Source organism: Sorex araneus, chromosome 8, assembly GCF_027595985.1.
Source record: "Sorex araneus isolate mSorAra2 chromosome 8, mSorAra2.pri, whole genome shotgun sequence".
Taxonomy (NCBI): Eukaryota; Metazoa; Chordata; class Mammalia; order Eulipotyphla; family Soricidae; genus Sorex; species Sorex araneus.
Window position 1 is genome coordinate 49,691,129 of NC_073309.1, and position 26,028 is coordinate 49,717,156.

Consider the following 26,028-nt stretch of genomic DNA (forward strand, 5'->3'; position numbering starts at 1 on the left):
GGCATCCAGCGTTCTCCTTGAGCCTTTCAGTTCCTGGCCTCGGTTATTCCATCTTCATTAGTGGTAAGGCTGGCAGGTGACTGGGTCTGGGGGTCCTCTAAGATTCAGCTTCTAGATTCCCCTCCTCTGTCACCTGAACCTGAGCCTGCTTGGGGTCTCCCCACGTCACTGACTGAACTTGGACCTAGCAGAGCCAAGACTGACTGGGGCTCGCCCTGTGTTCTCCTGGGTTGAGTTTCCAGATCTGCAGTACACTGAGTCACTTTCCCTGGATGGGGCACGCTCGTGTCTTCCTCATTTTAGCAAGGATGCACCTTCTTATTGAGAGGGGGTCAGTTGGGTTAGTTGTGGTGAGCACTTGGGGGTTGAGCAGGTGGGCACGCAATAGAACTTAGTAGTTACTGGGATTTCCCCCACCCCACATTTTTAGCAGGGGCTTAGGGTCACATCCAGCAGGGCAGAGAAGTCATTCCTGGATTCACACCCAGGAGTGACCCCTGGTGGTGCTTTGGGGGCCACCTGGGGTGCTGGGGATTGTACCCAGTGTGTGGGAAGCACGCGCTGCTGTATTATTGCTTCATTGATAACTTCCTGGTGTGGTGACCCAGTACTGTGGGCAACAGCATCAGGAAGGTGGAGAAAGAAGCCTTGCAGAACATAGAGGGAGGATTTATCACTTACCATTGATACCTCCCGAACTCAGGACTGGCCCCTGCCTTTGTCTCTCCACAGGCAGATCTCCCCGATGAGCTGCTCGTGGACATGGAGAATGCACACAAGCTCCTGGCCTCAGGAAGAGATCTCGAAGCAGTGGAGACAGACCTAGATATAGCTCAGGTAAGGGCCTCTTGGAAGGAGCCATCTTCACCTCTGAGCTGGGGGCATGTATGGCCAAGCTGTAGAAGTCAGGAGCTTTTTAAGGGGATGCATGGGTGGATGATGGATGGATGGTTAGATAGGTGGATGGATGGATGGATGGATGGATGGATAGACAAATGGGTGGATGGGATGGGTAGATTGGTGGGTGGGTAGATGGATAGATGGATAGACAGATGAGTGGATGGATGGACAGATGAGTGGATGGATGGACAGATGGGTGGATAGATGAGTGGATGGATGGATGGATGGGTGGGTGGGTGGGTCAATGGGTGGATGAATAGATAAATGGATGGATGGGTGGATGGGTAGATGGGTGGATGTGTGGGTGGGTAGAGGGATGGATGAATAGGTAGGTGGGTAGATAGGTAAATGGATGGGTGGGTGGATGGTTGGATGGATAGGTGGATGAATGAATGGGTAGGTAGATGGATGGATGGGTGAATAGATAGATGGATGGGTGGATGGATAGACAGGTGGGTGGGTGGATGGATGGGTAGATGGGTGGAAGAATGGATGGGTGGACTGTTGTTTTCATTGGATAGTAGATAGGTGGTTTAGATGAATAGATAGATGATGGGTGACTGGTTTTTTGTTTGGGGAGGCCACATCCAGTGATTCTCGAGGTGAGTGCCTTCCCTGCTGTCCTGTCTCTTCAGCATGCCCCACCCCCCATGCGCCTTTCCCAGATGAGGAACCCAAAGGCTCCGGGCTTCAAGCTCCTTGCTCAGGCCCAGGAGTGCCGGAGCTCACACTCCCCTCCCCTTCCGCCCTTGCAGGACAGCGACGATGCTCTGGCCCTGGAAATGCTGGCTCCCTACATCTCCATGGACGATGACTTCCAGCTCAACTCCAGCGAGCAGCCCCCCATGGCCTGTCGCAGACCTCGGGGGGCTGCGCCCCGGCCTCGAGCCCAGAGTTTCCATGGCCCATCTCCCGCATCCCCCGAGCCCTCCCTGCTGCCCCGCTGGGGGAGTGACCCTCGGCTGACCTGCTCCAGCCCTCCCAGAGGGAAGCCCCTCATGGCTGGCGCCCGGAAGAGGTGAGCCACAGTGGGGGGAAACCACAGAGATGGCCTCACCCCTGCTTCTCCTGTGCCTCATCTCGCCTCCTGCCTGACCTCCACTGTAGCAAGACCCTCCATGTCCCCCGCCTGGGTCACGTTCCTTTCAACCTCTGCTAGATGTGGGCTGGGGGAACCTCCTTCCTGCCCTGGCCCATGTGGATATTTGTGGGCCATGTGCAGGCCATGTGGATAAAGGTTGTTCTAGATTCTGGCAGGCAGCTCACGAGAAGCATCCGTGTCTTAGACCTGAGTGATAGTACAGCGGGGAGGGCGTTTGCCTTGCACATGGCTGACCTGGATTCGGTCCCCAGCATCCCATATGGTCTCCCGAGCATCGCCAGGAATGATTCCTGAGTGCAGAGCCAGGAGTAAGCCCTGAGTATTGCTGGGTGTGACCCAAAAGGCAAAAAAAAAAGGGGGGGGGAGGAAAAAGAAAGCATCCACATCCGTCATGTACCAGGGCCAGATCCCATGGCCTGTAGCAGACCTCAGGGGTGTTTCTCTGGGTGCTTCCCACCCTTAGTATAGACTGTCCCTTCTTTCTGGGCTGGCCCCCACTCTTCTGCAGATCCCACCAAGCACCCAGGGGCCTCTTGTTGGACTCAGGTTTATATCCGGCCAGATGACAGCATTTGTCAGTAAGAGGTGAAGGGCTCACGGGGAGCCGCCGTGAACTCTTCATACTGTTGAGACTCTATTGAAAGGGCGTGGCCCTCCTTCCAGGGGGGCAGCCACACATACAGACCCCCTCACCCGTTGTTTTGGACAGCTTCTATCTCCCCTGCAGCAGTGGTCAGGATCTTATGCTCAAGCGTTTGATCGAAGATGTGAGTATTGTCTTGATGAGCCTTTGGAGGTGATTCTAGCTCTGCCTCAGAGTTTCCTCAGGATTCCAGAGTGGCACCTACTCAGCAAAGTCTTATTTGAGGAGGGAGGGAGAGAAGACACTAGTTAATGTGGAGAAGGTGGTGCTGGATGAGTGGAAGGGAAGATGGATGGATGGTTGGATGGTGGATGGATGGATGGATGATGGAATGGGAGGATGGATGGATGGTGGATGGGAGGATGGATGGATGGTGGATGGTGGATGGGAGGATGGATGGATGGTGGATGGTGGATGGATGGATGGATGATGGATGGGGATGGATGGAGGATGGATGGATGGTGGATGGATGGTAGATGGATGGATGATGGGTGGATGATGGATGGTGGATGGATGGTGGATGGTGGATGGATGGATGGTGGATGGGAGGATGGATGGATGAATGAGTGGATGGATGGATGATGGATGGGAGGTTGGATAGATGGTGGATGGTGGATGGATGGACAGATGGACAAAGGGAAGGAAGAAACAATGGAAGGATGATGGGTAGATGAGATTTTTGTGGTGATGTTGGTTTGGGGGCTCAGGGGTTTCTCCTGGCTCTGCATTCAGGAATTACTCCTGGCCTTGAGGGGCCTTATGGGGTGCCGAGAATCGAATCTGGGTTGACTGCATACAAGGCAAATGCCCTCCCTACTGTACTACCCCAGATGGATGAATTTTGTTTTTTTTTTTGTTAAGCTCTGGCAATGCTCAGGGCTTACTCCTGGTTCTGTGCTCAGGACTTGTTCCTCGAAGGGCCCAGGAGACCATATGTTTTGCTGGGGATCAAACCTGGGTCAGCTGCGTGCGAGGCAAGGAAACCTTCCCTGTTGTAGTCTCTCCGGCCCTGAATGGTAGATGGATGGACAGAGGAGAGGGTGGGTGGACAGAGGGTCTGGGTGGCTGGGCGGTGGCTGGGTAGATGAATGGGAAGGCGGGTTGGGAGGAGTGGATGGGGCAGTGGATGTCTGAGCAAGCAGGAGGCACCGGGCAGTGAGAGGTGTCCAGCGGGTGCTCTCCCTGCCCGCACCGTGCCCACGCCGTCCCAGGTTTGCTCAGAGATCTTTGTGTGTTTTACTCCAGAGCCTTGGCCCAGAGCTTAGACGATGACGAGGAGCTGCTGGGAGTGAGACCACCGAAGCGATCCCCCAGCTTAGAACCCGAAGCCTTCCTGTTGCCTCCACTCAGCCTGGTATGTGCAGGGGTGCTGGGGAGCCCCTGGCCCAGCAGGCTCCGACCTGCTATTTATGGATGGGAAACAGCAAGCCAGGGGCTGGCTGACAGGCAGAGGAAAGCATGCCAGCGGGCACTCTGCTCTCTAGTTCAGGTAACAGGAATCAAAGGGTTTAGTAAAGGGGTCGAGATGATAACACAGTGGGGAGGGCACTTACCTTGCGTGAGCCCGACCGGGTTTGATCCCCAACCTCCTGTGTGGTCCCCCAAGCACGGCTAGGAATGATTCCTGAGTGCAGAGCCAGGAGTCAGCCCTGAGCACTGACAGGTGTGGCCCCCCAAACAAACAAACAAACAATGTAGTGAATATTTGGAAGTTGGTGGTTAAGTCCTGTAGGGAAAATGAAGCATATTGTCCAGGGGTAAGGCACTGGCAAGCAGCTGACCCTACCCTGGCTCCAGCCACAACACCACACAGCCTTCCCTGACCAACACCGGGGGTCACCCCTGGGCACTGAGCCAGAAAGAGCCCCTGAACACCACAGGCTGTGGCCCCAAACTCTCTCCTCCCTGCAAAAAAGCAAACAAAAAATTAAGCTGAGGAATGGGGAGAGATGACAAGGTTCAAGGATCTCTCTAAAGAATCTTCTTTGCTGGGGCTGGAGCAATAGCACAGCGGATAGGGTGTTTGCCTTGCGTGTGACTGACCCAGGTTCTATTCCCAGCATCCCATATGGTACCCCTGAGCACTGCCAGGAGTGATTCCTGAGTGCATGAGCCAGGAGTAACCCCTGTGCATCGCCAGATGTGACCCCTCCCCCCAAAAAAAAGCAAAAAATAAATAAAAGCAAGAATCTTCTTTGCTGGGCCAAAGCCATAGTCCAGCGGGGAGAGCTCTTGCACACAACCGACCTGGGTTCAATCCCGAGTGCCCCACAGAGGCCCCTGAGCCTGCCAGAAGTGATCCCTGAGTGCAGAGCCTGGAATAAGCCCTGAGCAATCCTGGATGTGGCTCAAAAACGAAACAACAGAAAAGAATCTTCTGGAAGCTGGGGGTTTGTATTGCACAGTCCTGGATGGGTGGTGTAGAACCAGAGTGGCCCAGAGATGCTCAGGGATTGCTCCTGGGAGGACCATATGGGATTCCGGGAATTGAACCTGGGTGGGCCACGTGCAAGGCAAATGCCCTTTCTCCCGTACTCCCTCACGTTCTCCCTCTTCTTCCTCTTCCTCCTCTCCTCATTCTCCCTCTTCCTCCTTCCTCTTCCTCCTCTTCCTCCCCCAGGGTGCTCAGGGGTTATTCCTGACTCTGTGCTCAAGAGTGACCCCTGGTGGTGCTCGTGCAGACTACAGCCCTGCCCCGGGGCCTCCCGCCAGTCCCTGCCCCAGCTCCCAGCAGCCTTGAGCTGGGCTGTTTGAGCACTCGGTGTGGCTGATGCTATCAGCAGCTTCTGTTGAGTGCCTACCACGCGCGCCGCCGCCGCCACGTGTTTGCGTGATCACATTACTTAGTGCCCAAGGCCACTTTAGAAATAACATGGGGCCAGGGTGACGCTCCCGCTGGAGAGCACTGGCCTGGCTTATGTGAGACCCCGAGCAATGCCCACTATCCTAGGGATAAGGGTTCCGTCAGCTAATCACACACATTCACGCGCAGGAGGGTAAACAACTGTTTCCGGCAGAGTCTGGGGAGGAAGCCAGGAGAGGAATTTCATAATAGAGCAGCTGCAGAGGGGACAGGAGGAGCTGGTCAGAGCCCAGGGCCCAGCAGCAGGAAGACGGGACTTACCCCTTGCCAGTCATGGTCACCGGTTCCTGGGGAGACGAGGGGTCCCCCTTGGAGGAGCTGAAAACTTCTCTGGAGGTACAAGACACAGCACCCCAGCCCTGCAGGAAAGCAGTAGCAGAGCCAGGGCTGGCTGCCCCGCGGCCCCCTTCCTGCCTCCTGCCCTCCTGTCACCTGGACCCAGCAGGGTGGCACACAGCGAATTGGTGGGGTGGAGCCTCCTGGATGCCCAAGGAGGGGAGGTGAAGAGGCTGGTGGGACACCTGTAGGGTGTCTGGGGCAGTGACTAACTGATTCAAGCTCGTGCAGTTGAGAAGCAGACACGGAATCTCTGTCCCACTTGCTTCACGGGGGACTGATGGTGGTGGTGATGATGGCGAGAGTGATGAGGATGGGGGTGGGGACCACGTTGGTGGCACGTGTGAGGGTGGTGATGAGGACGATGGTGGTGACGGTGGTATGCTGATGGTCGTGCTGCGGCTGGTAATGCCGGTGATGATGAAGATAGTGACAATAGTGATGGGTGTGGTGAGGATGATGGTGGTGACAATGACAATGGTCGTTGATGGATGGCTTTGTCTCCTGCAGAGTTTCCTTCTCACGGGAGGACCAGCTCTGGGCAGCCAGCCTGCTCCTGGCACCCCTCTCCTGGAACTCAGCGAGTCCCTAGGTGAGTGGCAGCTTGGCGGTACCAAGGCCCAGGGGCGCCCCCCCCACCCCTCCCCTAGGACGTGCTCCCTGTGCTCGAAAGGGATGGTCGATCGTGCAGGAGGACTGTCAGTGCCTAGGTGAGACTCGGGTGGCAATAGGGTGACCCCTCCTTTCTGGCAAACTTGGGCGGGGGGGGGCGGGGAAGCAAGAGAAGTCTTGAGGGAGGGAGGGGCTTGTCAGGGCCCAGCCCAAGCCTCGGGCTCCTGAGGCCAGCGCAGTGGATCCCATCTGGGCCTCACGTCCTTTCTAGCTGCACAGCTTTGGAGCCAGACCCTGCCTTGCCCCACAGGGTCCCCGGTGAGGAGAGCTTTGCAAGAGCTTGGGCGGGAGCTTTCCACAGGTGGGGACCAGTCACTGCAGGCGCCAGGCAAGCCCCTGGCTTCTTAATCAAACCTCGGCCCTGTTCCCCTTTCACAGAAGTATTGGTGTCACGGTCTTCTCTTGAGAAGGTGGGGGTCGGGGGTGGGAGTGCCAAACCAGTCTCGGTCACGGCTATGTGTGTGTGGGGGGGGCTGGGCAGTGGCCTGAGGGTGCGAAGTGCTCTATGCACACAGGGCGAGCGTTTTCCAGCGTCCACTGTGTGCCAAGCTCTGCACTGAATCTGAGATGCACTGGATCAGTCGATGCTGGCCCTGTGAGGGTCCACTCCTGCCTTCTGTGGCCCAGGACCTGCCACGGAGCAGATGAACAGTAAATCTTCATTTATTTATTTATTTATTTATTTATTGCTTTTTGGGTCACACCCGGCGATGCATAGGAGTTACTCCTGGTTCATGCACTCAGGAATAACTCCTGGCGGTGCTGGGAATTGAACCCAGGTCGGCCGCGTGCAAGGCAAATGCCCTACCTGCTGCGCTATCGCTCCAGCCCCTATTTTTTTTTTAAATGTATATTATTTCCTTATTTTTTTTCTTTATTTTCATTCTATATTTTTTTCATTTTTCTTCTTTAGTAAATCATTTTTGGGAGGGTTGCATATCCAGCAGTGCTCAGCAGTGCTTACTTCTGGCTCTATGCTCAGGGATCACTCCTGGTGTGGCTCAGGGGACCTTATAGTGTTCTGGGGATGCACCTAGCCTTTGCCATATGCAAAGCAAATGGCTTCACCCCTGTATTAGCTCTCCAGCCTTCAACAGTCTTTTTTGAACGAAATTTCATCATCGTGAAATTTCATCATCAGAGTATGCAATCCAGGTGACAGAAGCTGACTTGTGGAACACTCCTGGGTACCCAGGAGGGTTCAACACACTTGAACTCATGTGGGAGGCGCCTGTTGTGAGCCCATTTTACAGATACAGTAACCTGGGACCCAGGGAGTTGTAGGTGCCTGCCTCACACCACCCAGCAGCAGAGCCAAGATTCAAACTTGGGCTGCATCTGGCTCTAGGTTTCTTAATCATGTCTTTTTAAATTGTTTGTTTGGCTGACACCCAGTGGTGCTCAGGGATGGTTCCTGGTTCTCTGCTCAGGAGCACTTCTGGCGGAGTTCCAGGACCAGATGAGGTGCCAGGGATTGAACCCGGTTTGGCTGCATGCAAATGGGACACACTACCTGCTGCACTATCTCTGTAGCCTTTTTTTTTTTTTTTTTTTTTTTGCTTTTTGGGTCACACCTGGCGATGCACAGGGGTTACTCCTGGCTTTACACTCAGTGCTTGGGGAACCATATGGGATGTTGGGAATTGAACCCGGGTCAATTGTGTGCAAGGCAGACGCCCTCCCCGCTGTGCTATCGCTCCAGCCCTGGCCACACTTTCTTTTTTTTTTTTTTTCTTTTTGGGTCACACCCAGCAATGCTCAGGGGTTACTCCTGGCTTTGCACTCAGGAATTACCCCTGGCAGTGCTTGAGGGACCATATGGGATGCCGGGGATAGAACCCGGGTCGGCCGAATGCAAGGCAAATGCCCTACCCTCTGTGCTATCGCTCCGGTCCCTGGCCACACTTTCTTAACTACTCCTTAGATCCCTAAGCTCCAGAGACTGGGATTTGCCCCAGACTTGCCCGGGGACCTTATCAGCCTCTTGTTTATTTTTCATGACGCTTGGTGGCCACACTTGGCTCCTGGCTCAGGGATCACTCCTGGGGGCGCTTGGGGTTCCAGGCGATGCACTGCATGGAACCCGGGCTCCCCCCTGCAAAGTCTGTGCACCAGCTCACTAAACCCTGTGTGGCCCATCGACCTCGCCTCTGATCGGGACTGGCAGGGACAGCAGATGGGCGGGAGGGTCTCGGGCCGTCCCGACTGAACTCCTTCTTCCCTTTCAGGTTCAGCCTCCCCGCTGCTCTCGCTGTACCCCAGTGACAACACGGCCCAGCCTCGGAGCTGCTTCGAGCCAGCGGCAGGCTTGGCCCAGGCCAACTGAGTCGGCGCCTTCCCATCTCCCCTCCCCTTCTCCTCCTGGCCAAAAACAATGTCAGCCACACTCCAAATCAGCAGCCAAGACACAGGATGGGGTGTCGGGGGCGAAGGGAGACTCCCACTCTCTCCTCTGAGTGACCCCCACCCACCTCAGGCCTACCTCAGCCCCCACCCCTCCAGCCACCCCCATCTTGGGGGGGGTCTTTGGGGTGGTCTCAGCTCAGTGACCTCTGGGAGAGGGGCTGCGGCCCGCTCCTGCTTCTCTCAGGATTTCCCATGGGGCTCCCCATACTGGTTACCTCATCCACTTCCGCCCCACTCCTGGCTTTATTTTGGGTAATTGGGGGTGGGGAGGTGGGGGGTTTGGGTCCGTATCTCTGCGTTCTGGGACTTCGGGCTAACATCCACCATCCCCTTTTCATTTCTACCCCTCTCCTTCCTTCCTAATTTTCATTGTTTCCACGAGATGTTTTTGATCACCTCGCTCAGGGGCCATAAGAATGGACCAGAAAGTGTAGAGGGCCAGAGTACAGGATCCGCACGCAGGGAGCCCCAAGTTCCTCCCCTAGCACCGCACCATCCCCAGAGCATCAGCGGGTGTGGCCCCCAAATAGAAAACAAACAGAAAAAGTTTGTGGGACGCTGCTGAGGTCTCCTTTTTGCTTTGTTTTAGGTTTTGGGGCCATACCCTACGGTGCTCTGGGGTTACTCCTGACTCTGCACTCAGGGATCATTCCTGGTGGTGCTCGGGGGACCCTGTGGGATGCCAGGGATCGAACTTGGCTTGGCCGCGTGCAAGACAAACCCGCTTCTTTCTCTCCTTGGGTATCCAAGGGGTGGCGCCATCTCTGATGGAGCCCTTAGCCTGTCCAGCACCTCTGGTCGGCCTCTTTCTGGCTTCCACTGCCCCAACTTCCCTGAGACACTGGCCACATCTGGGGTCTTCCTGTTTCAGAGGCGAGGGACCTCATTTCTGTTTCTTTCACCTCAGCCCTCCTTACTTTCTCCAATTCTACACTGCACCGCCCCCCCCCCGGGGTCTCTGCCACACACACATACACATACACACACATACACCCATACAAGGCCATCCTGGGGTTCTGCTATTGAAAGCCGCCTGTGGGGTAAGGTTTAGTCCTTCCCCCAAAGTATTCCAGGTCATCTCGCTGGCCAGCTCTGTCCCCTTTTGCAGCTTCTGGCCTCCAACTTGGTTTCTAGGCTGTGTGTCGTCTTCCCAGCTGCCAGCGGGAAGTCACTCTTGCACTTTCTCTGGCCCTGGTGCTGTCTGCTTCTGCCTCCCTGGCTCAGCATGGCATGCGCTGAACCTCATTCCGGTTCCTGCTGATTCCAGGTCACTTGTGTGGATCATTTCCCAATTCTGGACTCTCAAATCAGGCTTCCTAATGGATCTTCCAAGCTCACGTGTTTGCTTCCAAATACCAGCTTCCTAGTGTCTATTTATTTATCAGAGTGGGGGAGGGTACAGACCGGATGCCAGTGTCTGGGGGCTACTTCCAGCTCTTGGGGGACCATGTGGTCCATCCTGAGCATCCTGCCGGCAAAGCCTGTGCTTTGAGCCCTTTGAGCCCTAGCTCTGCCTCAGGCTTCCTTGTTTAGAAATAAGCTCCCTCCTTTAGCTTTACACTCAAGAGGTCCTTTTGTTTGTTTGGGGGGCCACACCAGTGGTGCTCACGGACTTACTTCTGGCTCTGTACTCAGGGATCATTCCTGGCACTGCTCAAAGGCCCGATATGGGGTGCTGGGGGTTGAACCCAAGTTGGCTATGTGCAGGCAAGCACCCTGCCCATGGTGCTAGCTCTCTGTCCCCTCAAGGCACGCTTTTACCATCAGCAAGAAGTCCACAATATATATTGGCTTTTTGTGTCACCCAGTGATGCTCAGGGTTTATTCCTAGCTCTACACTCAGGAATCACTCCTGGCAGTGCTTGGGGGACCATATAGGATGCTGGGGATCGAACCCAGGTTGGCCACGTGCAAGGCAAGCATCCTTCCCGCTGTGTTGTCACTCTGGCCCCGAATTCTTGTCTTGATCTCTACTGCCGGGATACCAGACACCAGATTCCTCTGGCACTGGGCATCAGGACCCTGCTATTGACTGATGCCAGGTGCAGCAGTTTTCCGTGGCTGTTTCCAGGATCCTGAGTCTGAATTTGATCATTTCTTTCTCCTCGTCCCCTCCACCCCACCCCATGAAAACTTGGCCTCAAAAGTCTTTGGATTCCAGCCCTCATTCTTTAAGTGCCCTTGGATCTGGATCTCCTGAGAGACACTTCTCCTGCACTGCACAGCGCATGTGTGCAGTTACTCTCAGCCTTCAGACAGTTTCCGGTTTGACTTATTTTGGGCCACACCCGCAGGTGCTCAGGGCTTCCTCTGGCCCTGCGCTCAGGGCTCATTCCTGGTGGAGTGCCAGAGAACCTCTGGGGTGCCCGTGATTGAACTCGGGCCGGCTGCACGCAAGGCAAGTGCCTTCCCTCACTGTGCAGGGCTCCGGAGTCCTCAGTTTTGCATTCTAGGTCTCCCTTGAGGATGGGCACTGATTTTAGACTACACCCCTCCCCAGTCCTGATTCGGTGTGCTGCCACTCCAGAATCAATCTGTTTCTCCAACGTCATCTTCAGATGTTTTCTAACTCAGACTCTCTAAATTCCTCTGGATTCGGGCCGCGTGGACTCCACCTCTTTGGGACTTCACGTCGACAAGCTCCTGGTGCAGGAATGTGGTCTCCAAATAACTTCTGACTCAAGAGCTGGGTGTGGGTCCTGTTGATACGCAGCATTCTGAGTCTCACAGCCCTCATTCCAGACCCCACCGCCCCAGTGTGCCAGGGTCCCGGCCCACCCCTTTCAGCACGCCCCACTGGCTTCTCTGCGTGCGGGCTTCCCCATCTCGGCTCCTTGCCACCAGGTTCTCTGCTCCTTCCTGTGCTTCCAGTTCACCCCTTCCACTCTCAAATCTCATCTTCCTAACATTTCTCTGTCCTAGAGTCCCCTCTGCACCCCCTACACCTCAGCCCACTAGGAATCTGTTCCAGGAATCTGGGGGTCCCGGGGCTCCCTCACTGTTCGGGAGACCACCACAGCCGCACAGGCTCACGCACAACCTCATCTGCACATTTCACGGCGAGGGGGAAGAGAGAACAGGACTTCAGTCTCTCCACCCCCACCTATGTGTCCCCCCCTCACCATCCCGACCCTCCCCCCTTCTACAATGGTGCTATCTTGGTCTCCCTCAAGGAAAAGACCTCCCTCCCTCAGCCTGCTTCACCCCCTTTTTTTGGAAGGCAGTTCTTGGATTTGTCAGGGGACAGCCTGTCCAGATAGGTGCTATAGGGGCGTAAAGGGCTGACTCATTGCTGGATCTTGGGGAGCGTGGTTGGGCCCTCTGCAGGGAACTGGGCGGGGCCGGGGATGGCGGGGCTGTGGGGAGGGGGGGGCTGTGGGGAGGGGGTGGGGTCAACCACTCTGGCTCTCACCTGTTTCAACATGGATCTTCCCCCCATAAAGACCTCGCCTTGGGAGGCACCAGAGCTCTCTGTGTGTTGACTTGTAGATGTGTTCATTTCAAGGGGTCTAGGTACGTAGGTGGAGTGGGAGTGTCCATGTCATGGCACTTTGAGATTATTTAAATTTAATTTTGGTGCGGGAGCGGGGGTTACTCCAGGCGATGCTCAGGGGTTAGTCCTGGCTCTGCACTCAGGAATTACTGCTGGCGGTACTGGGGGACTGTATGGGATGCCGGAGATCAGACCCAGGTCAGCCATGTGCAAGGCAAATGCCCTACCCTCTGTACTATCATTTGGCCCACGATTATTATGTTTTTTGAGGGTTTTCTTATTTTGTTTTTGTTTTTAGATCACATTGGGCCGTGCTCAGGGGTTACCTGAGCTCGGTGCCTGGGGGTTGCCTCCAGCATTGTTCAGGGAACCTGCAGTGCCGGGGCAGGGGTCAGGGGTAGGGAGGGATGGATCTTGAGGATGATCCCACGCAAGGCAGCCGTGTACTATGCATCTGTGTGACATGACTTCTCATGTGTGTATGTGCAGGAGAGATGGGAGTGTCTGCTCATGTGTGGAAGCTGTTTCTCTTAGTCATCCTCACCACCCCTCTCTGGTGTAACACACTAGGGGACTTTGCAAAGGAAGAAAAGCACTTGCACTTGTTCCCCCAGTCTCAAATCCCTTTCTCCTTTCCCCTCCTCACCACACTTGGTCACCGCCTCCTATTTCAGATCTTGGTTCCAACACCACCTCCTCCAGGAAGTCTTCCTCACCTGCCACAGCTGGCAGAAGTCTTCCCAGCTCTTCCTGAAAGCACCCGTTCCCCATCACAGCTCTAGCACGCTGTTGTCCTTTGAGTTTATGTAATGGCGTGGACAGGAAGAGTCCTTAGTCTGATTTTATCAAGCTTGCCTGTCATCCCACACCACCAGGCATGATGGGAGTGAAGAATCCCTTTCCAAGGTCAGACAAAGTCAGGCTTGAAGCCAGGGATTCAAATCAATATAGCAACCTTTTACGTTCAGCAAGAAAATTTCACAGGGCCCAAAAGATAGTACAGCAAGTAGGGTGCTTTTGCATGTGGCCAACCTGGGTTTGATTTCCCCCAACATCCAGTGCCCCAGCACACCCGGGTGTGGCCCCAAAACAAAGAAAATCTCAGAAATCTGACCCACAGGGGGAGTTCTGGAGCCTGTAGACAGTGGAGAAGGCCTTTAGACACAGGAATGACACAGGACTTTTTTTGTAGGGGGTTGTGGCCACACGGCAGTGTTCAGGGCTTATTCTGAGCACAGGGATTGCTCCTGGCAGGCTCAGGGGATCATATGGGGTGCTGAGTATCGAATTGCTTGCAAGGCAAGCGCCCTGACCGCTGTACTCTCTCTCGCTCAGATAGGGGACTTTCCTAGGGTGTGTGTGTGTGTGTGTGTGTGTGTAAGAGAGAGAGGGAGAGAGAGGTGGGGAGGGGTGTGCTACACCTGGGATGCTCAGTGTGACTCCTGGCTCTGCACTCAGGAATCACTCCTGGGGGTGCTTGGGGCATTATATGGGATGCTGGGGGTCGAACCCGCGGGAGCCTTGTGCAAACCAATTGCCTTACCCACTATACTATTTATTGCTCTACCTCCTACCGGGGACTTACCTAGCATGAACTCTACCAGGCTTAGTATCTTTATTTATATAACAGTGAGGACACTGTTCACTTCAGCTAGGGTGCTGAAGGCTCTGTGTGTGTGTGTGTGTGCGCGCGCCTGTGCGTGCAATAGGAATGATGTGGAGAACGGGGTGGGGTGGCATTTGGAGATGTTGCCTGAGAGCCGGGCTCTTCTGAGTCTCCAAGGTCAGTAGAAAGCGTTTGGGTAGTCACTGAGGTGCCACACTAACTGGGGAGTAACGATGACGAAGGAGATGTGCTCCCCCACCTCTCCCCACCCACCAAATAACCAAAACCAAACCTGAGCCTCACCCAAGGCTTGGGGGGTCAGGGCACGTGCATATAAAATTTAGAAATGCCCAAGGCTGAAACATTTTTCTGTTGGCTAAAGAAAACACCCATTCTTCCAGAGGGATAACTGAGTGCCCCCTCCCCCAGTGTCGTCTTCCCCCGACCTCCCCAGTAGGGGAAGATTTGGTCAAGGTCATCCAGGAAACTGACAATCACCGTGGAGTTCAGCGCCCCGCTCAGCTGCAACCAGGCAGAGCCACACCCACCGGGCGGCACTTGTAACACTAGCCGAGAAGGCGGCGGGGAGATCCGCACTCCCAAAGCCGAGAAACTTCTTCGCGGCCTCGGAACCCGCTGACTGCGGGAACAGAGGCTACTCCGGGCTTCTTTGACCCGCGCGCCCCGACTCCTCGTCCCTATTGGCTCGTTCTCCGAAGGGCGCCCCTCTGGTCACCTTGTCCTCCACGCACCTCTATGGCGGCAGGGCCCCGCGCAGGCGCACGGCGGGCAGCTCCGGGCCCGCGCTTTACGACACTTGTGCGGCAGCGACCGCGGCAGCTCGGCGCTCCTTCGCGACGCTTGGGCCGGGTGCCGCTGGCGGCCGTTGCCAGGGTGGGGGGCGCTTTGCGGCATGGCGATGGCGGAGGGCGAGCGGACTGAGTGTGCGGAGCCCCCCCGGGACGATCCCCCGGCTGATGGCGCCCTGAAGCGGGCAGAGGAACTCAAGACCGAGGCCAACGACTACTTCAAAGGTGCGGCCGCCCGGGAGGGGGCGCGGGAGGGCGGGGAGCGGCCCGGGGCCGGGGGGTGCCGGGCCCGCGCGGAACCATGGCAACGCGGAGCGGCGGGCTGGGCGCGGGGCCGGCTCTGCCTAGTGACCCGGCGGCGTGGGGAGGCCCGGGATCGCGCTCCCCAGGGGGCGCGCGAGGGGGGCTTCGGGGAGAAGCGGGGGGGGTGCGGGGGGATCCCTGGAGCGGGCGCTGCCCGGCGAGAGCCGGGAGGGGAAGGAGAAGGAGGGCACGCCCCAGGGCGAGACCCCGAGGCGTGCCCGCGTGTGGGGCGGCGGGCAGGCAGCGCTGCCGCGGCGTGACAGGAGCCGCGGGGGGCCGAGGGGTGCTCCGGCGAGAGGCCCGGCGCCGGTGCTTCCCGGCAAAGGCACCTGGGGGGGGTGCCACCAAGCACGAGAGTGGGGAGGAGGCGGAAGGGGGACTCGTGGGGTGCGAGATAGACGGCCGGATGTAAGGCGAGGAGGTAGAAGGTTCAGGGTTCCTGGGGTGGGGGCGGGGAGAGGGGGGCCCTTGCGGGTAAGGGCGGGGGAGTCCCAAGAATGGTATGACTTGCGACTCCGGCAAAGAGCAAGAGATGTGCCTTTCATTCATTCATTCCCCGGTCCGTTCAGCCTGTTACTTAGGGCAAGCCTGACCCCCACCGTAGCCCTGCCCCGCTGCAGCCTGTAATTTGGCAGGCAGAGCATGCTGATAGAAAGCCAGGTGCTTAAGAGTTGGGGTGCAGGCCTTGTTAAAAAAAAAAAAAAAAAACAGGGGGCAGGAGAGAATATTGGCCGGCTGGGGAAGGCCTTGCAGAAAAGGCTGGGTGGAGAGGGCTTGTGAGCCAGGCCTCGGGGCCGGCGGGGCCCCTCTTAGGAAGGCCTCTGGGATGAAAGGGGGCCGCTTGGGGCTTGGGTGTGATGGGGTCGGCGGGAAAACTGAGGCTAGATTCAGTTTGGGTCCAGATCGCTGAGCTGGCCCAGAGGAGATGCCGGTGGCACCAGGCACCCACCTCAGGCTCTGAGGAACAGCCTTTTGGCCTGCTCAGCAGTGGATGGAGCTGAGCTCCCCAGAAATTGGGGGGATCCCCTCGGAAGAGAAGGAATTTTGATATTCAGCTTGGAAGCGGAAGAGGCCGAGCTGGCATAGCCTTGGGGTGGAGAGAAGACTGGGCAGTGTAGGCAGAAAGTGGGTGAGGACAGTTCTGGAAGTTGGGCGCCGTGCCACTGAGGCCAGTCCTGGGGTTGACCAGGGGTGATAGTGGGGGCCTTGACAAATGCAATTTTTTGAGGGGCAAGAGGTGGGTGAGAGAAGGAGGCCAGAGACGTGAGGCAGTGTAGATGGTGATGTTCATACCAGGAGTGAAGAGATTTTAGGTGGTGTAGACGAGTGTTCACAGCCAGGATAATTCTAAGGGGCAGTTGGATGGGGGTGGGCGCAAGAACCAGCTTTTCTTCTGAGGATGGACAGACCCGGCGTGTGGGACAGTGGGAGAGAGGGGAGGCCTGGAGAAGCCGAGGCAAGGGTGGGGACCCCCAGAGGGGCCTCCTGCAGGAACCTGGCAGGAGAGGGCCGGGGCCAGCGGAGGCTGGGCTAGGATCGCCACACTGAGCGCTGTTCAGAGCAGGGCGCCCCTATCCTTTGGGTGCAGAAGGAGCCCCCCAGCAGCCTCACACAGATTGGGGGTACAGGGCAAGGCTGGAGCCTGGAAAGGAGGTGCACGGGGAGGCTCCGCAGACACGGTGGCTCGGGCTGGTACCTGGGAAGCAGGAGGAATCCAGGTCCAGAGAGGGGGGTACCCTGGAGGGGTGGCTGCTGGGGATAAAGGTCAAGGGCAGTTTGTACTTTAGGAAGGCAGGTGGAGGTCTGGCTCTGGAGGCTGGGAGGCTGGTAGAGGCCCTGGGAGGGATGAAGGCCAGGTGTGTGGGTGGGCGGGCCAGGCTGGAGGGCATGAATATACTGAGATGTGCAGGAGGCTGCCTTGAGGCCCGATCTGTGGTTGAGGTGCCATGGAACTGAGGTAGGGGGCAGAAATGGGGGGGGGGTCTTGCTGCCAAGTCCTGAGTTGAGGGAGGAACTCTGGGAAACAGCTGCTGGGAGGGGCCCTTGCCCCCCAGGACCTGGGACTGAGCTCTCTGGGGCCGGGCGGGGGGTACTGGCACCTCTGGGCCAGTGTGGGCCCTGACTGTTGGCAGCTGGTGGCAGGCTCTGGGGCTGTGGGAATAACAATAAAAAGAATAATTACTGCTCACAGTAATTGAGCCCTGGGGTGGCCAGGTAGGCAGAGGCGGCTCTGTTTGCTCGGGAGGAAGCTCCGAAGTGAAAGTGCCGCCAAGGTCAGCCCGAGCCAGCTGCTGCCGGATGTCCCCCTCCCGCCATGAGCCAGCCCCCAGCTCAGGCGGGCCCCCACTGCAGCCCTCAGAGCTCAGGCCCGTGGGGCCGCACCCCTCCCTTCCCCCGGGAGTGGTGGGTGCCGTTTGTCCCGCAGGTGGGTCTCTGGGCTGGAGCTGGCCGGGCCGGGCTCAGGGCCTCAGCCCTCCATGTGCTCGGCTCCTCCTTCACACGGGGCACGTGTGCGGATCCCCAGGCACTCGTGTTTGTGGGGCCCCCGTCTGGGGTGTGTTGCCCGCCGGGTGCTGCCCCCTGAGGCAGGGCGGGAGCTCACCCGTGTGCCAGGAGCCCACAGTTTCCGGGCGGGCGGGTCATTGCTGGGTGCCTGGCGCTGCCCTGGCTTGTTCCTGGGAAGCCGGGGACCTGCCTTCCAGGGCTCAGTCCTGGGGTGAAGGGGGACACCCCAGCCTTTTTTCAGCCTGTGGGAGAGGTCGCTGGGGCTGTTCCCGTTCAAGACTCTGTGGCACTGGGTGTCAGTGGATGTCACGGGCTCTGGCCTAGGTCTCCTCACCAGGGGTGTGGCTCACACAGGTGCCTGTTTAGTTTGGGGGACACAGCAGTGCCAGGGTTCCAGGGAACCTGACAGGAAGCTTCTGTCCTGGGGCCCCTGTCTGGGAGCGAGGGCGGGGTTTGTGAGGGTCCTCCCCTGCCCACCTCCTGCTATGTGATCTCCCCTCGGCCTTCCTTCTCTGAGCTCACTCCCCTCGTGTGAAAATTGGACTATCAAGTAGTAGCTGTCCTTGGGGGAGGGGGGGCGTTCAGGGAAGGGGCCAGGTCTCCTGAGCGTAAAGTGACACCTGTACATCGGGGACTACTAATGACAGCAGCTTTGGGGCCCGGTCTAGCTGCTTGGACCCAACCAGCCCAGCTGAGCCCCCTGGCGCAGGTGTGAGCGCAGCCCCTGCCCAGAAGGCCTTTTCTCCGATGTTCAGACCCCATGTCCATACCACCTGGTGCCTGAGCCTCCACAGCCTAACCACACCTGCAGGTGTCTGAGCACAGGACTCAGTGTTTTTGTGGGTCCCCCCCAACCCCATGTCTGCCCTCTCAGCTGTCTGTGACAGGGTCCTGTCCCCTACTTCTTTTGGTACAGCCCTGCCCCTTGGTCATGTGGCCTCCCGGGGCTGGGATGGTCCCACACACCTGCCCCAGGGCTGGAAGTGTGGGGCCTCGGGAGAAGTCCAAACGTGGTGTGCCTCGGTTTCCCCGCCTGACATCGCGTGTCTCTCCTGGTCTTTGCAGCCAAGGACTACGAGAACGCCATCAAGTTCTACAGCCAGGCCATCGAACTGAACCCCAACAGCGCCATCTACTATGGCAACCGCAGCCTGGCCTATCTACGCACCGAGTGCTACGGGTATGCGCTGGCCGATGCCACACGCGCCATTGAGCTGGACAAGAAGTACATCAAGGGCTACTACCGCCGGGCGGCCAGCAACATGGCGCTGGGCAAGTTCCGGGCCGCCCTGCGCGACTATGAGACGGTGAGGAGCCTGGGCAGCCGCTCCTGCTCCGCCCTGCACCCAGCCCAGTCCCCCGGCTCCTGCGAGGCCCGAGCTCAGGGCGTTGGTGTGCACACGCTGTCAGAATGGGGTGGGGGTCCGAGCCCCACAGCCCTCTCAGGCCTGTACCAGCTGGAAAGTGGGCGCAGTGGAGTGGGGCGCTGTCCTGCACACCTGGTGAAGCAGGGTGGGGGCTGTGGTGTCACCCCCATGACAGACGGGGAGACCCAGGGGAGGGTCCCTGGCTGCTGGGGGAACAGACATCCGTGCCACTTCCACGTGCTCTGCACATGTCGCTGTGATGTCCGAGAGCTGTAGGATGGGGTGGGGGCTGCACTCCGCGCACGGGAGCTGGAGCCTGTGCCAGGCTAGGGCCCTGGTGCCGGTGACTTTGAGGCCAAGGGGCAGCATGGGGTTGCCCCAGGCTGGGGCCCGAGCCATCTGCTGCACACAGACTCACAGGCCCTTCCCTGGCCCGCCTGTCCCCTGTGTCCCAAGATGTCCTCATCGGGACCATGGTGACCAGAGTCGCCCGGCGTGCGCGCTGTGAGTAAAGGTCACGGGCCTGAGCTCGTAATGAGTAACCAGGACCTCGGGCCACGGGGTCAAGAGCGTTCCTGTAGCCCGGGTCAGGACTGGACGGGGCATCTGAGGAAGCCTCTCCCCAAGACTGAGTTTGGGGATTGGACCCCCCCACCCAGCAGAGCCAGCCATCCTGCCCCCCCCCCCCCCCCACACACACACAGTGTCATTCCGGTCCTAGTGGAAGGAGGGTGTGGGCCTGAGGCAGGTCAGCTCCCTGTGGGAAATGCCCGTTTGGGTGGGGGCACAGCTGTACCAGCCACCCTGGAGCATCCTTGGAACCCGAAGGCCTGCCACCACCTGCTGGCCAGCCCTGGGCTGCTCCCATCCAGAGTCCCCTCTGGGCCCCAGGGCTGGCTCCGACCTTGTGGCCTTGGTTGGGATGTGCTCTCGGAAGAGCAGGAGCTGGAGCCCTCGCAGCAGGGACCCCCCCACCCCGTCACCCCCGGGATTCTGTCCATCTGACAGGAGGGAGACTGAAGCTCAAGGAGAAGCTGGCCAGAGGGTGGCGGGAAATCTGGTCACTCATCTGCATCCTAAGAGAAGAAAAGCTTCTGTGGGCGTTGTATGTGTGTGCGTGTGTGCATGAGTGTGTGAAGAGTGTGTTTGGAGAGTGTGCATGTGTAGAGTGCGTGTATTTGCGTGTGTGTGTGTGTGTGTGTGTGTGTGGAGAGTGTGTGCGTGCATGTGTGGGGCGAATATGCTTGTGTATATGGAGTGTGTGTGTGGAGTGTGCATGCATATACATGTGTGTGCCTGTGTGGAGAGAGTGCGTGTGTGTGTGTGTGTGTGTGTGTGTGTGTGTGTGTGTGTGTGTATTTAGTAAGTGTGTGTGCGTCTGTGCATGTGTGTGAGAGAGCAACCTCAGGGCTGCCATTGCTTTGTGGGGGACCTGGGTTTCGGCACTGGCACTTCTAGCACCACATGCTCGGGTCCCATGTTTGTTTCTGTTTCCTCACGGCGGGTGGCTACAGTGGCTTCTTTTCCCCTTGGAGCGGGTCATACCTGGATGCAGGGACTGGGAACATGGTGATGCTGGTGGTTCCCGTTGTGTTGTCTCTGGCCTCAAGTGTAAGGGGCAGCACGTGCCCCTCTCCCTGCATCCTTGTGAGGCTGCCATGGGGTCCCTGCATAGAGCACGCTGCTCTCCTGGCCACATGGACCCCCCATGTCCCCTTCAAGGTTGCAGAGGGACCCACCCAGGCTGGCCAGCCCTGGGTGGTGTGATACAAGCTCTGGCGCTGTGATGCTGGCCAGATGATGTGACTCAGGTCGGACGTCGTGACGTAGGCCCAGATGGCATCACTCGGGCTGGATGGTTCAACATGGGTTGTGGGGATCTGGGTGTGAGGGCTTTTGTTTGTCCCATGGTCTGCCCTGGGGTTTTTTCCTCCGATGGGTCTGGATGTTTGTCCTGGAGGGACCAGGCCTGGAGCCTTGAGCCCCTTAGTGCTCTGTCCCCACTGCACTCACGGGTCTCGAAGACACAGCTGAGGGAGCCAGAGAGAGGGCGCTCGCCCCCCTCTCCCCCGCATCCCCGCACCAGGCAGGCACTGGCTGTTAGCCTGGGTCCCTGGATGGTCTCAGGAATAACTGAATTGGGCAGAAGGTCCCCACAGAGGGACAGACAGGCAGGTGCAGGGCCCTCTTAGACCCTGGCCCCCACTGCCACACCACATACTGTCACGGGGGTCCTGGGGCCAGGGGTCTTCTCCTGGGGTCAGGGCCTGGGTCTCACTGACTGGGACAGCCAGGCCCTGGTGGCCTGGCAGGTTCCCTGCGTGGGACTGGGGTGCTGCGGTAGAAATGGTGGCAGTGACCCAGTGCTGCTGAGAATTGCTGGGGGTCCCCACTGTAGCCTTGAGGGGCCTCTTCCCTGGGCCCGGCCCCACCCCGGAGCTCATGGCCAGTCCCCTCAGCACCCCTGCAAGGAGCCTGAGCCGGGCCTATGCCCCCCACACCTGTCCCTGCAGGTGGTGAAGGTGAAGCCGCACGACAAGGATGCCAAGATGAAGTACCAGGAGTGCCACAAGGTGGTGAAGCAGAAGGCGTTCGAGCGTGCCATCGCAGGCGACGAGCACAAGCGCTCGGTCGTGGACTCGCTGGACATCGAGAGCATGAGTGCGGGGCCGCTGTTGGGCCCGGGGGGCGCGGGGGCCCTGCTGGCTTTTGTCCCCTAGCCAGGCTTGGTGTGGGGGTACAGCAGGTCCCACCCTTGGGGGTTTGCCCTGGGGGGGACCCGGCCAACTAGGCAGGGAGCGAGCGAATGGGGCCAGTGGGGTGAGCAGAGAGGACACTGGCTGGGGTGGCCCCCGACGGTGCCCTCCCGTCCCCACCCGCAGCCATCGAGGACGAGTACAGTGGGCCCAAGCTGGAGGACGGCAGGGTGACCGTCACCTTCATGAAGGAGCTCATGCAGTGGTACAAGGACCAGAAGAAGCTGCACCGGAAGTGCGCCTACCAGGTGAGGCGCCACGCCCACCCCATGCCCGGGAGCAGCAGGCGCGGCTGTCCGCGCCCTGAGCCGCCTGGGCTTGTTGGCGCAGAGACAGCAGGGCAGCACCTGGTGGGACCTCCTGGCCTTTATTCCCGGGGTTCCTGTGTGCTTCAGGTGGACCCTCGGGTCCTCGCAGGCCCCTGTGCACTGGCCCTGGCTGGAGGCCAGGAGCGTCCAATGGGTCTGCGTGTGGCCGCTTCTGGGAGCTGGCCCTAGTTCTGAGGCTCCCCCGGGCTCTGCCTCGCCCCTGCCCTCGGGGCCTTCACCTCTGGGGGGCTTCCTCGGAGATGCTGGCAGGACGGGCCCCACGCAGGACAGATTGGTTGGCTGTTCCTCAGGAGCTCCCTGGCCATGGGCTCATGCCAGGCGCAAGTCCTCACTCCAGGGGGAGTAGCTCCTGGCAGTGCCCTTGGGGGCAGCTGAGGAAGGGACAGGGCCAGATTCTGGTCAGTTCTCGTGGAAGTGGGAGCCTGTGCGGCAGAACGCGGGGCTGTGGGGGCCCAGCTCAGCGGCGCAGGCCAGAACCGAGGCGTTCACACCAGGTCACACTGGCGCCCCTGCCGCTCCCGGAGTGCGGGGGGAGCCCTCTGGTCTCCCAGACACTTGCTCTACTTTGCCCCAGCCCGACCCAGCAGGCGCCAAGCGCGACCACCCCGCAGGCCCACCCATGGGGCTATGCCCGGCCCTGTCCCTCCCTGCCGTCTGCTCCAGGGCTGGCTGCCCGGGCCCCACTCGCGCTTTATTCTGTCTGAAATGCTTTTACTTTGTCTGCAGTTTTGTTTTCTTTCATTTGGGGCCACACTTAGCGGTATTCAGGGCTCACTCCTCTGAGTGTCCCACAGTCACAGTCCCTGCGCACCAGGAGCCCCTCACTGTCCGTCCTGCCTTCCAGATCCTGGTCCAGGTCAAAGAGGTCCTGTCCAAGCTGAGCACACTCGTGGAGACAACGCTGAAAGAGGTGTGTGGGGGCAGGGGCGGGGGGGAGGGACACGGAACTTAGATACTCTCAGACACTCCCGCTGGTCTGGCCCCTCTGTCCCTCCTGCCCCCTCAACCCTTCCTGGGCCCCTCTGTCCACCCAGCCCCCTCACCCCTGTCTCTCTTGGGCCCCTCTGTCCTGCCCGCCCCTCACCTGGCCCCTGTGTCCTGCCACCCCACTCCCATGACCTCTGCTTGCAGACAGAGCAGATGACAGTTTGTGGAGACACCCATGGGCAGTTCTATGATCTCCTCAACATCTTCGAGCTCAACGGTTTACCCTCTGAGACCAACCCCTATGTATCCTTGCCTGGATGCAGGAAGAAGGGGGGTGGTCCATCATGGGTGTGAGTGGGTGGGGGGGTGTCCCTGTGTATCCCCCAATCCTCCATCATGGATGTGAGGGTGTGTGGGGTGTGTGTGTGTGTGTGTGTGTCTCCCTGTGTCCTTTGCGTGCCTGGCTGCCGGCCGGTCAGTGAGAGGCCAGCCCTAGGTGATTACAGGAAGCATGGTGTGGGGGCAGTAAGGGTGTGTGTCTGTCTGTCTGTCTGTCTCCCTGTGTCCTTTGCGTGTGTCTCCCTGTGTCCTTTGCGTGGTGCCCGGTCAGTAAGAGGCCAGCCCTAGGTGATTACAGGAAGCATGGTGTGGGGGCAGTGAGGGTATGTCTGTGTGTGTGTCTGTGTCTGTGTCTGTGTCTGTGTCTGTCTGTCTGTCTGTCTCCCTGTGTCCTTTGCGTGGTGCCTGGCTGCTGGCCCGGTCAGTAAGAGGCCAGCCCTAGGTGATTGCAGGAAGCATGGTGTGGGGGCAGTTCCCTGAGCATCTCCCACCCATGTGGGGGCGGCAGGCTCATGGCCCTGGGAGTTTGGGGTCCCCAGTGTCACCTCCTCTACCCTCCATGTCTGAGAACCAGCAGGGGTGAGAGGCTTGGGGGCCCCCGCACAGGAAGGGCAGAGGCCATGGTTCCCCCGGCCCGGGGAAGCCCCCCGTTTTCCTTAGCCTGGCAGATATTTAATGGTGACTTCGTGGACCGGGGCTCCTTCTCTGTGGAAGTCATCCTCACCCTCTTCGGCTTCAAGCTCCTTTACCCCGATCACTTCCACCTGCTCCGAGGTACATGCCGGCGGCCGATCAGTGACAGGCCCCCTTAGGGGACCCTGTCCCGAAGCGGCGGGGCGGGTGGGGGATGGGGGGTGGTGCCTGTGAACCAAGCCCGGCCCCACCTTACCGAGCCCGACTCTGGGGAGTCTGCATGCGGTGTGGGCACGGCGAGGCTGAGGGCACCCCTGCGTCCTGCTGTTGTGCAGGCAACCACGAGACGGACAACATGAACCAGATCTACGGCTTTGAGGGCGAGGTGAAGGCCAAGTACACGGCGCAGATGTACGAGCTCTTCAGCGAGGTGTTTGAGTGGCTGCCGCTGGCGCAGTGCATTAATGGCAAAGTGCTGGTGCGTCGGTGCGGCCCGGGCACGGCCGGTGGGGGCGGGGGGTGCAGGGCCTCCGCTCACGCTACCCCCCACACCCCAGATCATGCACGGCGGCCTGTTCAGTGAGGATGGCGTCACCCTGGACGACATCCGGAAGATCGAGCGGAACCGGCAGCCCCCCGATTCAGGTGGGGGCACAGCCCTACAGGAGGGGCGGAGGGGGCTGGTGGGGTAGGGTGAGAGGCTTGTGCTCAGAGGGGGAGTGGGTGCTGTCGCAAGGCTGCCGGGGCCTGTGGGCCGTGTCCACGGTTCTGGCCGTGGTGGTCAGGCCGAGCATCCGTCCCCGCTCTTCCCGCAGGTCCCATGTGTGACCTGCTCTGGTCGGACCCGCAGCCGCAGGTGAGCCCCTGGGGTGGGTGCTGCGGGCCGGGCAGGTGTGGGGGTGCAGGCGCCCTGAGTTCCTGTCTCCCCAGAACGGGCGCTCGGTTAGCAAGCGGGGCGTGAGCTGCCAGTTTGGGCCAGACGTGACCAAGGCCTTCCTGGAGGAGAACCAGCTGGACTACATCATCCGCAGCCACGAGGTCAAGGCCGAGGGCTACGAGGTGGCGCACAGCGGCCGCTGCGTCACCGTCTTCTCGGCTCCAAACTACTGGTGCGTGCGCGGGGGCAGCAGGAGCAGTGCGCACCCCGGGGCTCCTGCCCCCTCACCCTGTCTGGAGTCACGCGGGGTTGGGGGGGCTCGGGGCACTGCCTCCCCAGGCCTCTGCCCCCTGTGGCCTGGGCTGTTCGGGTGGGGCCGACCCGGGCGTGTTTCCAGGCCTCTCGGCTTGGGGTGGCCTGTCTGCTGGGAGCTGGTGCCCCCACCCTACTGACCCGCTCCCGTCCCCAGCGACCAGATGGGGAACAAAGCCTCCTACATCCACCTCCGGGGCTCCGACTTGCGGCCTCAGTTCCACCAGTTCACAGCAGTGGTGAGTGGGGGGCGGGTCGAACACACTAGTGGGTGGGGACAGACATACGGGATGGGGACAGTCATATGGGGTGGGGGTCAGACACGGGGTGTCCGCCTGGTGCTGGCGCGCCTTGCAGCCCCCCTCTGCCCACAGCCTCACCCCGATGTCAAGCCCATGGCCTACGCCAGCACGTTGCTCCAGCTGGGCATGATGTGAGGTGCCGAGGAAGCGCGCGAGCAAGTGAGCGAGAGCGAGCGAGAGAGCGTTCCCTTCCTCTGTAAAGTTTGTATTTATTACTGTGGGGTGCAGGCCGGGAGCTGCCAGAGCTGTGGTTCCCTGGACAGATGCAAGACACGGAGAGACTGGGCTGGGGGGTGCGACCCCGGGACTCTGCAGGGAGGCCCCCGTGGAACAGCGGGGGACCCCCAAGGCTCCCGCCCCCCTCACGGCCCCTCCCCTGCTACAGCAATAGGGCCCCGCCTTAGGGAGACCCCCAGGAGGGGGGTCATCAGGGAGGCCTGGCCTGCACCCCCTCCTGACCCCCTGGGCGGGGCTGGGCAAGGCTGTTCTCGCCCAGCTATTTTATGTCTGTAATTAAATATGTTAAATAAAGTCACTATTGTCGGTCA

The 26,028-nt window shown here is 59.3% G+C and overlaps 2 protein-coding genes across 2 annotated transcripts in view; both read left to right on the forward strand.

Moving 5' to 3' along the window:
- The window catches only part of HIF3A (hypoxia inducible factor 3 subunit alpha), a 32,390-nt gene extending 20,146 nt beyond the window's left edge, over positions 1 to 12,244 (forward strand). The window contains exons 11-15 of the mRNA XM_055146526.1: positions 733 to 837; positions 1,656 to 1,918; positions 3,891 to 3,999; positions 6,355 to 6,436; positions 8,745 to 12,244. Of these exons, the coding sequence (XP_055002501.1) occupies positions 733 to 837; positions 1,656 to 1,918; positions 3,891 to 3,999; positions 6,355 to 6,436; positions 8,745 to 8,842 (657 nt within the window). The 3' untranslated portion in view covers positions 8,843 to 12,244. The remainder of the gene's footprint in view (positions 1 to 732; positions 838 to 1,655; positions 1,919 to 3,890; positions 4,000 to 6,354; positions 6,437 to 8,744) is intronic.
- Positions 12,245 to 14,842: 2,598 nt separating this feature from the next.
- Positions 14,843 to 26,028, forward strand: PPP5C (protein phosphatase 5 catalytic subunit). The gene is made up of 13 exons (XM_004607717.2): positions 14,843 to 15,055; positions 18,704 to 18,945; positions 21,519 to 21,666; positions 21,888 to 22,009; positions 22,935 to 23,000; positions 23,222 to 23,320; positions 24,025 to 24,130; positions 24,325 to 24,467; positions 24,547 to 24,634; positions 24,805 to 24,845; positions 24,920 to 25,098; positions 25,336 to 25,417; positions 25,553 to 26,028. The coding sequence occupies exons 1-13, from the start codon at positions 14,935 to 14,937 to the stop codon at positions 25,613 to 25,615; spliced, it is 1,500 nt and encodes a 499-aa protein (XP_004607774.1). The 5' UTR covers positions 14,843 to 14,934; the 3' UTR covers positions 25,616 to 26,028.